Source organism: Rhineura floridana, chromosome 1 (genome assembly GCF_030035675.1).
Source record: "Rhineura floridana isolate rRhiFlo1 chromosome 1, rRhiFlo1.hap2, whole genome shotgun sequence".
Classification (NCBI taxonomy): domain Eukaryota; kingdom Metazoa; phylum Chordata; class Lepidosauria; order Squamata; family Rhineuridae; genus Rhineura; species Rhineura floridana.
In genome coordinates, this window is record NC_084480.1 from 273,437,174 (window position 1) to 273,449,331 (window position 12,158).

The 12,158-nt window shown below is 40.7% G+C and overlaps 1 protein-coding gene across 7 annotated transcripts in view; it reads right to left on the reverse strand.

The window, feature by feature from the left end:
• Positions 1-1,782: 1,782 nt before the first annotated feature.
• The window catches only part of PEX2 (peroxisomal biogenesis factor 2), a 55,030-nt gene continuing 44,654 nt past the window's right edge, over positions 1,783-12,158 (reverse strand). For 5 of the 7 annotated variants that reach the window (XR_009759548.1, XR_009759547.1, XR_009759545.1 and 2 more), the window contains 2 exons: positions 5,755-5,822; positions 1,783-1,915 (listed from right to left, as the gene is read on the reverse strand). Coding sequence is in view for 2 of the 7 variants with exons in the window: in XM_061601785.1 (XP_061457769.1) it covers positions 1,892-1,915; positions 5,755-5,822 (92 nt within the window). In the remaining 5 variants the exon portion in view is untranslated. The remainder of the gene's footprint in view (positions 1,916-5,754; positions 5,823-12,158) is intronic. The other 2 variants (XM_061601796.1, XR_009759546.1) reach the window with 2 other exon arrangements.

Here is a 12,158-nt window from a genome sequence, read left to right on the forward strand (position 1 = left end):
TGTGCTGTTGGTAAAGCTTGACTAGGGATCCTCTGCAAAGACATCCATATCCAAGCAGAGCTGGCAACCCCCTGCCTGGAATGCCCTGCCCTTATCTTTTAATGTGGCTGCTCCAAACTTCTTTACAGATTTGGACATCTTAATTTTGGTTTGAAGTTGCTGTAGCTGTCAACTCATCTTTTTTAGTGTTTTGAACTTTCAAGCAAATAAGGAACTGGGAACTAGGAACCAACTTCAGCGTCGTATCATTTAAATAGATTAAACAGTCATGGGGGCGGCGGCTGACTTTTTGGTGTATATCTTGAGAACCAGACCACCTAGAAACTTAATTGTTTTTTTTAAATTGAAGCTGAGAGTCCGGAGATTAAGGGGTGCTAGCCGGAGGTCCCCCCAAAAAACCGGAGACTCCAGCCAAAAACCGGAGACCGCTGGTCAGCCATATGCTTGAATGTATGACATTCCACACTCTGGCCAAAAACTGGAGACCTGGTAACTCTATGAATGCACCAGGGGAGCAGGAGACCTGATCTCCTCTCTGAGATATTGTACTGCCCTAGAAAGTCCAATCTACTTCCTGTGTAGCTTGGAACTATTTGGTAACTTGTGCCTCTGAGCATATGGTGAGGGGTTGCCACCTTTTTACCAGTCCACCTCCAACCTTTAGCAGAAGATGCTTTATTAACAAAAGATGGAAAGAAATTTGTTAGGAAAGCAGCATCACCTATTTGATGCCTGTGTCTTCCTACTCACTTTTTCACTGGTCCTGGTCGCCTATCAAAATATATATTGGTGACAACCGCTGAGTTGGGGTTCTTGGACCCTAGATGTGGTTCCCTTTCTCAGTTGTTGTGCAGTCTTGTAAAGAATATCTAACGTGAAAGATTTTTTGTTTTTGTTTTTTGACAGGACTCTTGCACCTTTTAACCGTTGTGAAATAGGGAGAATTCAACAGCATTTACCTAAGGTTTGGTTTCCTTGGAACGAAGGTCAGCAGAGGCTGTGGTGTGTTTAGGATATATGGTTTATTTACACATATATACAAACTGAGCATAAGATGGAGGGGCTCACAGCATTAACAGTCCAACAGATCTTGGTTACCCATCAGGTTTCCAGGGGAGTCCCCGAAAGCCATAGCTTGGGGACTGAGCACAGAGAGCAGCCCTCTGAGTCTTTTCCAGCTGTTAAAAGGAACTTGTTTGACCAGTAGAGAAGGGTTCTCTGCTACAAACCCCAACTTCCAGATACAGGATTACAGGTTTGGAGGGAGCTCATAGAAATCATTCATCTCAACCCCACAATACCACAACAATATTTAGGGGTATCACTGAGGACCTGGGGAAAGGAAGTGATGTATACCTTCCCTTTTTTCTGTTTTCTGTTTCTGCAATTGCTGCTGTTTAGGCATCATGCTTTATCTTTTTTCCATTGTTTCCCTTCAGTGTTTTACCTACTGTGGCTCTCCACACATCCCATCTGAAACAATTTATAACATGGGTCTACAGTACTCCAAGAGTGGGCACACACTGACTTCAGTACACTTTCTGCTCATAGTATTGCACTGGCACAAGGGATTCAAAGTACACAGTGAGCCATGAGAAATGGCTCCCGTGTGGACTGGAATGATGTTACCCATACTAGTGCATTTCTGAATATTGAGAGTTTAAATTCTAAAATGCTGTGGTTAACCAAATTAGCCATTTTGACACAGCACTGTGATTTCCAGACATAGTTCTTTTAAAAAGGGACAACATTCTGGTTTTATTAAACTGAAGAATTCACAAAAAGATTGACAAAATGTTATTCATTTTACAAATTTATAAACCACTTCACAATCCAGAAATGTAGATCAGGGGTCCCCTTACTGTGGACAGACACCAGTGGTGTACAAGCTTCATTCATGTAGTCTGCAGCATGTCTATAAACAGAAAAAATAATCACAATTATAAAATACATAAAACTGTTCCAAATGGAACAAAACAGCATAAATGTAGCAAAAGAGGTGTGTTCCACGAAACAAAATACGTTAACTGTCAAAGGCCAGGGTAAAAAGGTGTGTCTTCAGCATACAGCGGAAGCTGTACAATGAAGATGCCAGATGCACTTCTGTGGGCAGGCAGTTCCACAGCTTAGGGGCTGCCACAGAGAAAGCCCTCTTCCGAGCCGCCATTCACCACACTTCTGAGGATGGAGGAACTACCAGGAGAACCCCCTCAGCAGATCTTAACACCCATGAAAGTTGGCAGGGATAGAGACAGTCTTTCAGATATTTGGGGCCTAACTTGTTTAGGATTTTAAACACTAACATTTGTTTTACTAGGACTGGGCACCGCCCCTGATCCAGTGCTTGCTGTGGGTGTAGAGCAGGGTCCAGATTTTACTCACACCAGTGGAGGGGGGAGGTGACTTTTGTAAATTGTCTCTCCCATTCAGTCCCCAGTGGCACTTCCTACATTTTTATGGAGGATTTGAGGACAGCCGGCCCCCGCTACCACTGCCATCCATCACCACCACTAGCAATATCCCTCCTGCAGTGGATAGGAGGACCCCTTCCATGGAAAATGATGTCTGGCTCCATTCCAATATTTTTAATATGTATCTAACTCTTAAATTCTATGCTTCCACAACTATTCTTGGGAGATCATTCCAGTATTTTATATATCTAACAGTTAGATACTAGATGTAACAAGAATTCTCAAATCCAAGGTGGAAAATCTCCCTTCAAATTAAGGCAGGGATTCTTTGAAGTTATGAGATGCAAATAATATCAAGTCACAGTATATCACAGAGCCACAGAAATACAAATTAATGTGGAAGATGTTGTCAGGTATGTACCAGAAGAAATACATCCTAGGCAATATATGCTCAGAGTATTACTAACTATGATGGGTATGATCTACCTGCACTGTTGGAGGTAGTATGCTTCTGAATACAAGATGCAGGAAACCACCGGAGGGGAGAGTGCGGTTGTGCTCAAGTCCTGCTTGCGTGCTTCCCCCAGGCATCTGGTTGACCACTATGAGAACAGGATGCTGGACTAGATGGGCCACTGGCCTGATCCAGCAGACTCTTCTTCTGGACTTCGGTACTTATCATTGACAATGAAGATACAGATGGACCATATCCATCCTGCATTATTAAACAGCTCAACTAAAAGAAACTAATTTTTTTCCTGCTACCAACACAGGTGTTACTCTAGGGCAAGGGTGTGAAACCTCAGGTTAAAAGTGCCCCTCCATGGCTACCTGGCCCTCAGGACTCTATCCAGGCCATATACCCTCACTAACCCTGCTCTACATCCTCAGCAAGCACTGGATCAGGCACTGGATCAGGGGCAGTGCCCAGCCCTAGTAAAACAAATTGTAGGTTAACAGCCTTAGTTCATTATAATGTTGTGCTGCTAGCCTGTTAGTCATTTCAGACTCCTGTTTTAAATTATTCTCATTATTAAAATAAACTTGTATTACACAAGTCATCTTGTGAGGGCTCTGCTCAAAAAGGCACTCTAGAAATGCTTAAAGAATAGAATCAGTAGTTATCAATGCTATAATTTTCAAAAGAAATGACATGTTTTATTTATTTTTAGAGAGACTACAGCCACACAAAAGGTTTGGAAAATACTGTTGTATGACTGTGTACATAGCAGATACACATTAGTTTCAATGGAAGTAAAAGATCTGTGTGTACAAATGGGGGCTTACGTCATGTGTGCACATCAGAGTTCCTGCACATACAAAATCTCAGGATGATGGTGTATTTTTACATGTCACATTCAGGATGAAAGGTCTGGGTTGTCTTCAGTACACATCAGCAAAGGCCATGTGTATTTATTAAAATCAGTATTCATTGGTTTATCTTCATCTACATACATCTAAAGGCAAAATACTGATTTTAAAAAAATGGTTCTGCTATATTTCTCATTTTTGCATTGGTTTCTTGATAAACATCCTATTAAGTGGTTGCAATAAATAAATAAAATAAAATATTTATCTATTGAGTGCACAAGCTTTGTGTTGCAAACTGATGAGCGATCCGTAATTAAGAGACAAGATCAAGTACATCTGCTCTAAGCAAAAGTAATTTGCAACAGTGAATTAATAAAAACAATTATTGGTATTTGGAGCAAAGTTTGTTTTTGTTTTTGTTTCAAGGGGTATTTATTTATTTATTCTTTCTGATTTCTCCCTTGTGTCTTTTTCTTCAGCTGTCTTTTTTCCTTTATAAAGCTGAAAACAAATCTGCTAAGAGACAGTAGTATGTTTTTTTGCGTTGCACAAATCCTGAATGCCAATAGCACATTACTTACAAGGCGATTATATAAGGCACACAAAGTAAACTGGCAATGGAAGCAACAATAATCTTTTCTACCTCTCCCCACTACCTCACTATTGTTGTGAGGCACTATACAAAAGGCTTGGTATCTAATAGGAGGAAATAGTAGAAGCATGGGTGCTTGTGAAGTCTGATGGTTAGGAGACCTGGATAGAATCAACTGTTTTAGTGCGGTTGACAGAAGTGGTTTTTGGAAGCCAGGATGCAGATGCTGCATTTCAGGACTAGCTCTGCTTATTTAATTTAATTTATTATTTGTACTTATAGGATGCCTTTCACCAAATGGTTCCAGGACAGTTACAAAAATATCACAATTAGAATAAGTACAATACACATACAATAATAAAATAAAACCACAAAGACAACAAATGTTTGCCTACTTGTGTATGTTCCTGAGTTTGCACTTCTGTAGTAATATGTGCCCAATCATCAGCCTCTGTGTCAATGCATAGGAGGAAGTTGATGGAAATAACCCCCCCCACAAAAAAAAGCCTCTCTGCAGGAGCACACCTGAACAATGTGGGATGGGGACAAAGGGGTACTGCTGGGGGTAGGTGGAATCACCCCAATTTGGATGAAGGCCTGTTCTGTGAGCAATGACTCCACCAGATTGCAGATAGTTCATCTCTCCCCCAGCAGCCCCCTGGAGTCTCAACACACATTGTTCAGGAATAGCCACTGACCCTCCAGAGAAGCTTTTTAGGGGGTTCAGACAGAGGAGACAAGGGAAAACTTTTCTTCCATTAACTTCCTTCCATTCGTGGCTGTTCTAATACAATAGATTAGCAGTAGGGATGCAACATTTAATTGACTAATATATATATATATATATATATATATATATATATATATATATATATATATATATATATATATATATAATTCAGAGCTTGGAAAAGTTACTTTTTTGAACTACAACTCCCATCAGCCAAACTATATATATATATATATATATATATATATATATTTAACAAACTTATAAAGTGCCCCAATCAACTGGGCAGCAATTTAAAAGTTATTTTTTATATGTATGCTTAACAAAACTCCAGATGGCAAGCATAATTTTTAAAAGAGGCTTTCCTCCTTTCCTGGCTGCATACACTCCATGCATTTAAAACGCATCTCCCTTCCCCCAAGAATCCTGGGAACTATAATTTACCTCTCACACAACTACAGTTACCAGCACCCTTAAACCACAGTTCCCAGGACTCCTTGGGGGGTGCTTTAAATGTACACCCTAACTCATAGTGCCTCTTCCAAGATGATGCCTGCCATAACATACATAATCTACAAAGAAAATACACTTTGTGCTTCATAATTATTGAGTTTAGGCATATGCAAATTAGCTGATAGATTAAAACTCACTTAACATTAAAATTTATTTCATTTGGCAGCCCTAATTATGACACATTATAACAAATCCACCTGAAGTCTCCAGTGTTCCATCATCCAAAGTAAATTCCTCCTGTAAAGTTGCACTTGACTTCCAACTGCTTCAGGGTGTGTGCAAATATATATGAGAGAAACAGAGGAAAATGAACGAGAGATTCAGGTTTCATTAATTCATCCAAAGCATGAGCAGCGAGTGGTTCTGTGCCCCCAACATTGTACATGCTGATTACCCCCCCCCGGGGGCTCACAAGTACAATGTGAATATTTACCTTCACCCATACAGCTATACACGTGATAGCTTCCACATGACCTGGAAGACTGATCACACAGGTTTCCAGATTGCATGGATGTCTTCATTTATTTATTTATTTGTTAGATTAGATTTTTATACCGCCCGACCAGCATAGCTCTCTGGGCGGTGTACAGCAAAAATACAAAAATACAAATACAATAAAAACCCATAATAATACAACAAGAACACATATAAGAAAATGAAAAATCTACAATCAGTTATAGCAGATTTTAAACTAGATTAAAATTAAATTAAAATGCCTTAGAAAAGAGGAAGGTTTTAACTTGGTGCCGAAAAGATAGCAAAGTCGGTGCCAAGCGCACCTCATCGGGGAGACTATTCCACAGTTCAGGGGCCACCACCGAGAAGGCCCTAGTTCTTGTTATCACCCTCCGAGCCTCTCTCTGAGTCGGGACTCGGAGGAGGGTCTTCGATGTAGAACATAGTGTATGTAATTTCACTTTCAAAGGCCCCCTCCAAGCATTGGTGTTGTACATGTGGACACCAAAAGGAAGGAGCTAATATGTGATATCAAGGGCTTGTCTACTTGCTGCAATAGCACTCTTTCCTTATGCATGGGATGAAGACATAAAACACCCGAATAGGTCTAGAAAGAGAAGGCAGTATAGTAGACTGCTTAAAACTCACTATTGGATTGCACATACGTGACATTCAACATATCTTTGAATCCTGTGGTTGGGATTCTTTTTTTTTTTTTTAAAGTCTAACAACAGATGTGGGGTCCCCTGATTTAGCTTGAGAATGAGGGTAGAAACACACACCCTGTTCTGCCAGCTCCAGTGCGTCTCCACCTCTCTCTTCTGAAAACAGGGCACCTGATGCTAGTCAAACCCCACCCCTTTTACTGTAAAACCTGGTGGATCAGCTTGAGTGCATTAAAAAAAAATTCAAGTTCAAAAAGATTTTGCAACTGATCAGCAGATCAACTCGTTCCCTCCAGGTGTGGCCAATGGAAACACTTTGATGTTGGCAACTAGCATGTTTACAGCCTGAAACACAGAAGAGTGGTTAATCTATTCATTCTGTGCGGTTTCACCCCTCCCCTTTGAAAACCATTTCCTCTGTACTGTTTTCCCCTTGAAAACAATTTGCTGAAAATAATTTTCCATGGGGGGTGGGATAGTAGCTGGGAAGCTGATTTTCAGCAGAATGATGAGGGATTTTTTTAAAAAAGATGCTTTGTTTTAATTTATTTTAAAGTCTGTTTTTATGATGTTTTAAAGTGTTTTTGGTGCTTTTGTTTGCTGTCCTGGGCTCCTGCTGGGAGGAACCCTGACCCTCTGATGACCAAATGACCAAATCAATTCTGAGCAAGTACAGAGCTGCCATTTTTCTCTTTATGCAAGCTGCACTCTCAGAGCTGGCCCAAGACATTATTTATTTATTTTATGTACTGTATTTGTATCCGTCTTTTCAGACAATTATTGCTTCCCAAAGTAGCTCATATCAATAAAAGAGACACACAGGCCCTGCCACAAGGCTGACAAACCAAAAAGACAAGACACACAAGGGGAATGGAGGGCAAAGGTAGAGGAGGTAGAACAGGGACTTGCCTCTACCTGAGCCGGACAATCTAAATGAAACCCCTTAGGGAGTAGGAATATGACTACAAATGCAACAACTAAATATGGGCTGTCCTTTAATGGTACCTCAGAATCAACCATCTGAGTTAGGGCAATTATTTTGCCTACTAAGAACATAAGGAGAACCTTGCCGGATCAGGCCAAAGGCCCATCTAGTCCGGCATTTACTTCTCACAGAGACCAACCAGATGCCTTTGGAAAGTCTGCAAGCAGGATGTGAGTGCAACAGCACTCTCCCCACTTGTGATTCCTAGCAATTGACATTCAGTAGGGTTGGTCTCCACCATCACTTTGTACTAATATCTATGATTTCCATTCCTGTTTCTGTTAGAGGAACTCTGGCAAGCCAGCAGCTTTCAACTCATGGGACAATAAATTCTAATTTAAGTTCTACTGTGGTCTTCGGGCACAAATCAAACCTACCAGGGCACAAATCAACTTAAAAATGCTTAGCAGATCTTTCCACCAAGCTGGCTTGGTTCTCCCTGCACCACTTTGGCTCCAAGTGCAGAGTTAATTTTGATCAATCTCCTAACTGGGCAGGAAAAATACATGCTGGGGGGGGGGAGGAGGAGAGAGAGGAACAAAAAAACATGCTTTCTTCCTATCACAGATTGCCAGCACTTCTACCACTAGAGGTTAACATATTGTCTGCCTGCTTTTAATAGAAACATTCTTCATGCATTCTAACAAATCACGTATCTCTGAATTCTGCATATAAAGTTGTAATTCCGTCAAGGGCTTGTAATGACATTGATAAACGATGTCACCGAAACCCCTTGCTTGAAATACAGCTTTAATTATGGACACCTGGGTCCTTGTTATTCCTTATATTATTTCTGTCATAGCACTATCTTGTCGTACTAGCTGGACCTCCATAGCAATTTGCTTTATCAGCAACTCTAAGTAATGCAGTATGGTAGTGCACTGCCTCTCCATGATAATACACTGTGCCTGGGGTAATATAGATTGGTAGGATTTTGAAAAAGAATGCAGAGCTGCAACAGTAAATATCACATTTAAGTTATTCTGAGGCTCAAATGATACACAATGCTTAGTTGCGCTATGCTTTCCCTTCACATTTTCTGCTTGGATTTTTTTAAAAAACACAAAGCAGTCTTGGGGGCTGTAACTGAGATGGGGAAGAGGCACAAAAGGCCACTTAACAGTTTCCCATCTTGTCCCTTGCCTGCTCAAAATCACTCCCCGCAGGTGCTTTACCACTCGTGGGTGAAAGATTACAGTGATCCCGTTTCCCTTCTTCCATTGGTCAGAAAAGTGAGAGGCTGGAATCATTTCTGAGCCAACAAATGGCAGGAGGAAAAGGGCTAAGCAACATCTCCTCCCCACACCTCTGGAATTCCACTCAAGACTGCTAGATTTTGCATTAAAAAAAAAAAAAAGGCTACACTCACCAACTGAGCATCATCTGTAGTTTGAGCCTGAATTTGAGGCAGTCTGGGTGCTGCAACACATCTCCATAGTGAAAAACCCAACACCATAACTACAGAAGCCTCAAGGCTACATGCAACTTCAGACAAGAGCATGCAAGGCCAAGGGACATACAAGCCGCCAATGTCCCTTAAGTACCTTTTGCTCAAAATAAAAATAGAGAGATTCACTCTCTTTCCCAGCACCACTAATCTGTAAAACTGCTCCTGCTGGGAGGAAGAGCGAGATATAAATAAAACAATAAATAAAATAAAACAGGGAAGGAAGTAGTGGTAAAATCAGGCTTCCTTCCAGGAAAGCGAGGGTTTTGGGGAGCGTGCTAGGCTTCCAAATGGACTGGGCTTGCATGAATGTACCACTTATGTCAACCAGCACCTCCAGGTGCCTCATATGTATGCAGCTGCTCTGGTTTCAGTGATGGCAGCATCACAAACTCATAAACCAATCCACACTCTAATCAAATAACTTGGATTAAAATAAAATTGTGTGTGTTCTACTCTTACGAGTCTCTCTGAGTTCATGAGGATTTACTTCTTCATATGTCTGTTTAGGACTGCAGAGTAAATATGTTCCAGTTGCCATTGGGGGGAATGGCCAGGAGAGAGTATAGTATAAACCATGTATGTAAGAACTTCTGGTTGGCCAATAATTTCCTAATAGGCAATGACAGCTTAAATAACTTATGAAAACAGCCTTTCTCTAAAAGTTGCAAGCAGTAATTTGTATCTGTAACATGAAGAAGGGACAACAATATTTTAAAAGAACGTTTCACAGGCTTCTCAGAACCATGAGAGCTATTTATTTAAAATTGCTTCAATTTTTTCTTGAAGAAGAAGTTTGGAGATCGAAGTGAGCAGTGCTGTCATTCCTGTAACTAAAACTGTAGATTAGGATCTCTGTTACTGTTGCTGTTAAGATGCCCATGTGTCCTACTTTATAGAGGACTGCCCTCTATTTGAAGGGTTATTTGAAGGACTCCACTATTTGAAGAGCTACGCAGTTTAAAGAACCGGAAGAAAGGGAGAGCAGGAGGGATTTTGAAGTTGCCCATCAACACCTGGCACTTGACAACAGACTGAGAAGGCATATGGGTCAAACCTGGTTATAGTCTTCCCCACTATGGTGAGATGTAATTATGTCTAAATATGAATCTATATGTACCAAGTAGTGCATTTTATACAAATATGTACCCTCCTTTTTGGTTATGCAATCCTAGTTTTGGTCATGCAAAACTAGCAACTTCAGTTACTGTTAAATCTTCATTCCGTAGAGCAGGGTGTGGAACCAATAGCCCTCCAGATCCCTGCCCTTCAAGATCCTATTAAGCAATCCTGCTTTCAAACAACTCTCAAGAAACATCTACCGACGGAACTCCCTGAAAATGTCGAGGAACACTGGATTAAACTGAAGGCTTCCATGACGGCAGCATGTGAACAATCTATTGGATACCAAACTAAGAAACATCAGGATTGGTTTGATGAGAATGATAGTGAGATTGAACATATCATTGACAAGAAAAGGGAAGCCTTCCAGATATGGCAGAAAGACATTAACTGTGCTGCTAAGAAAAAAATCTATGCCAGTGCAAAGGCTGAGGTCCAAAGAAGAACTAGAACACCTGATGGATAAAGAAAGCTCAAGAAATCCAGCACTTTGAAGATGCTCAGGATGCACAAAGCTTTTTTAATGCCATAAAGGCCATCTATGGACCAACAAATTATGGTACAAATCCCTTACATTCAATGGATGGTACCAAATGTCTTAAGGCTAAAGAGTCTATTGCACTGTACTTGAAAGAGCATTACCACGACCTCCTTAATCATTACTCTATTGTGGCTGGTGAGATCTTCTCGCAAATTCCACAACAACAAACTAGAGACGAACTTGCAGTATCCCCTAATTTGGATTAAGTCAGTAAAGCCATCAATCAAATGAAGAACAACAAAGCTAGTGGACCTGATGGGATTCCTGCTTAAGTCTTTAAAGGTGGGCCTGAATTTACACAACTTCATAAGCTCATCGAAAAAATCTGGATGAGGGAGGAGATCCCAGAAGACTTCAGGGACACCATAATTATCACCCTTTTTAAGAAGTGTAATAGAACAGATTGTGGGAACTATCAAGGTATCTCTCTTCTTGCTACCGCAGGTAAAATCCTTGCAAGGATCCTCCTACCAATTTTAGAGAATGTCCTCCCTGAATCTCAAAATGGTTTCCGCTCTTCCAGGGGGACAGTGGACATGATCTTCACTGCACGGCAGCTTCAAGAAAAATGCTGGGAGCAGAATCAACCTTTATATATGGTGTTTATTGATCTGACTAAGGCCTTTGATACTGTGAATCAAACCTCTCTCTGGACCATCCTTCTGAAAACTGGATGCCCTGGTAAATTTGTGAATATTTTGCGACTCCTTCATGACAACATGACAGCGACAATTTTGGATAACAATTGCTTTCAGAGCGATCCATTCAGAGTCGGATCAGGTGTAAAACAGGGATGTGTCATTGCTCCTACTTTATTTGCTGTCTTCATTGCTATCATTCTACACCTTATATAGGAGAAACTTCCTACTGGTGTGGAAATCATATATCAAACAGATGGAAAGATTTTTAATCTCAGTAGGCTGAAAGCAAAAAGGTAATGTGAAGCTGTCATAGAACTTCAATATGCCGATGATAATGTAGTCTCCGCATATTCAGAGAAAGATCTTCAAACTATCCTAAATGTCTTTGCAGAAGCATATGGAAAGCTTGGGCTCTCACTTAATATTAAAAAAATCAAAGTGCTTCATTAACAGGTGAGAAATAGTCCCTCTGTAGCACCATCAATCCATCTTAATGGTGTGACGTTGGAGAACGTTGATCACTTCCCCTATCTTGGCAGCCATCTCACTGTAAAAGCTGGCATCGATGCTGAAATTCAACATTGTCTGAGCTCTGCAAGTGCCGCATTCTCCCGAATGAAGCATAGAGTGTTCGAGGATCAGGATATTCACAGGGAGACCAAAATGCTTATTTACAAAGCCATTGTACTACCGACCTTACTGTATGCCTGTGAAACATGGACTATTTATAAACGTCACTCCTTC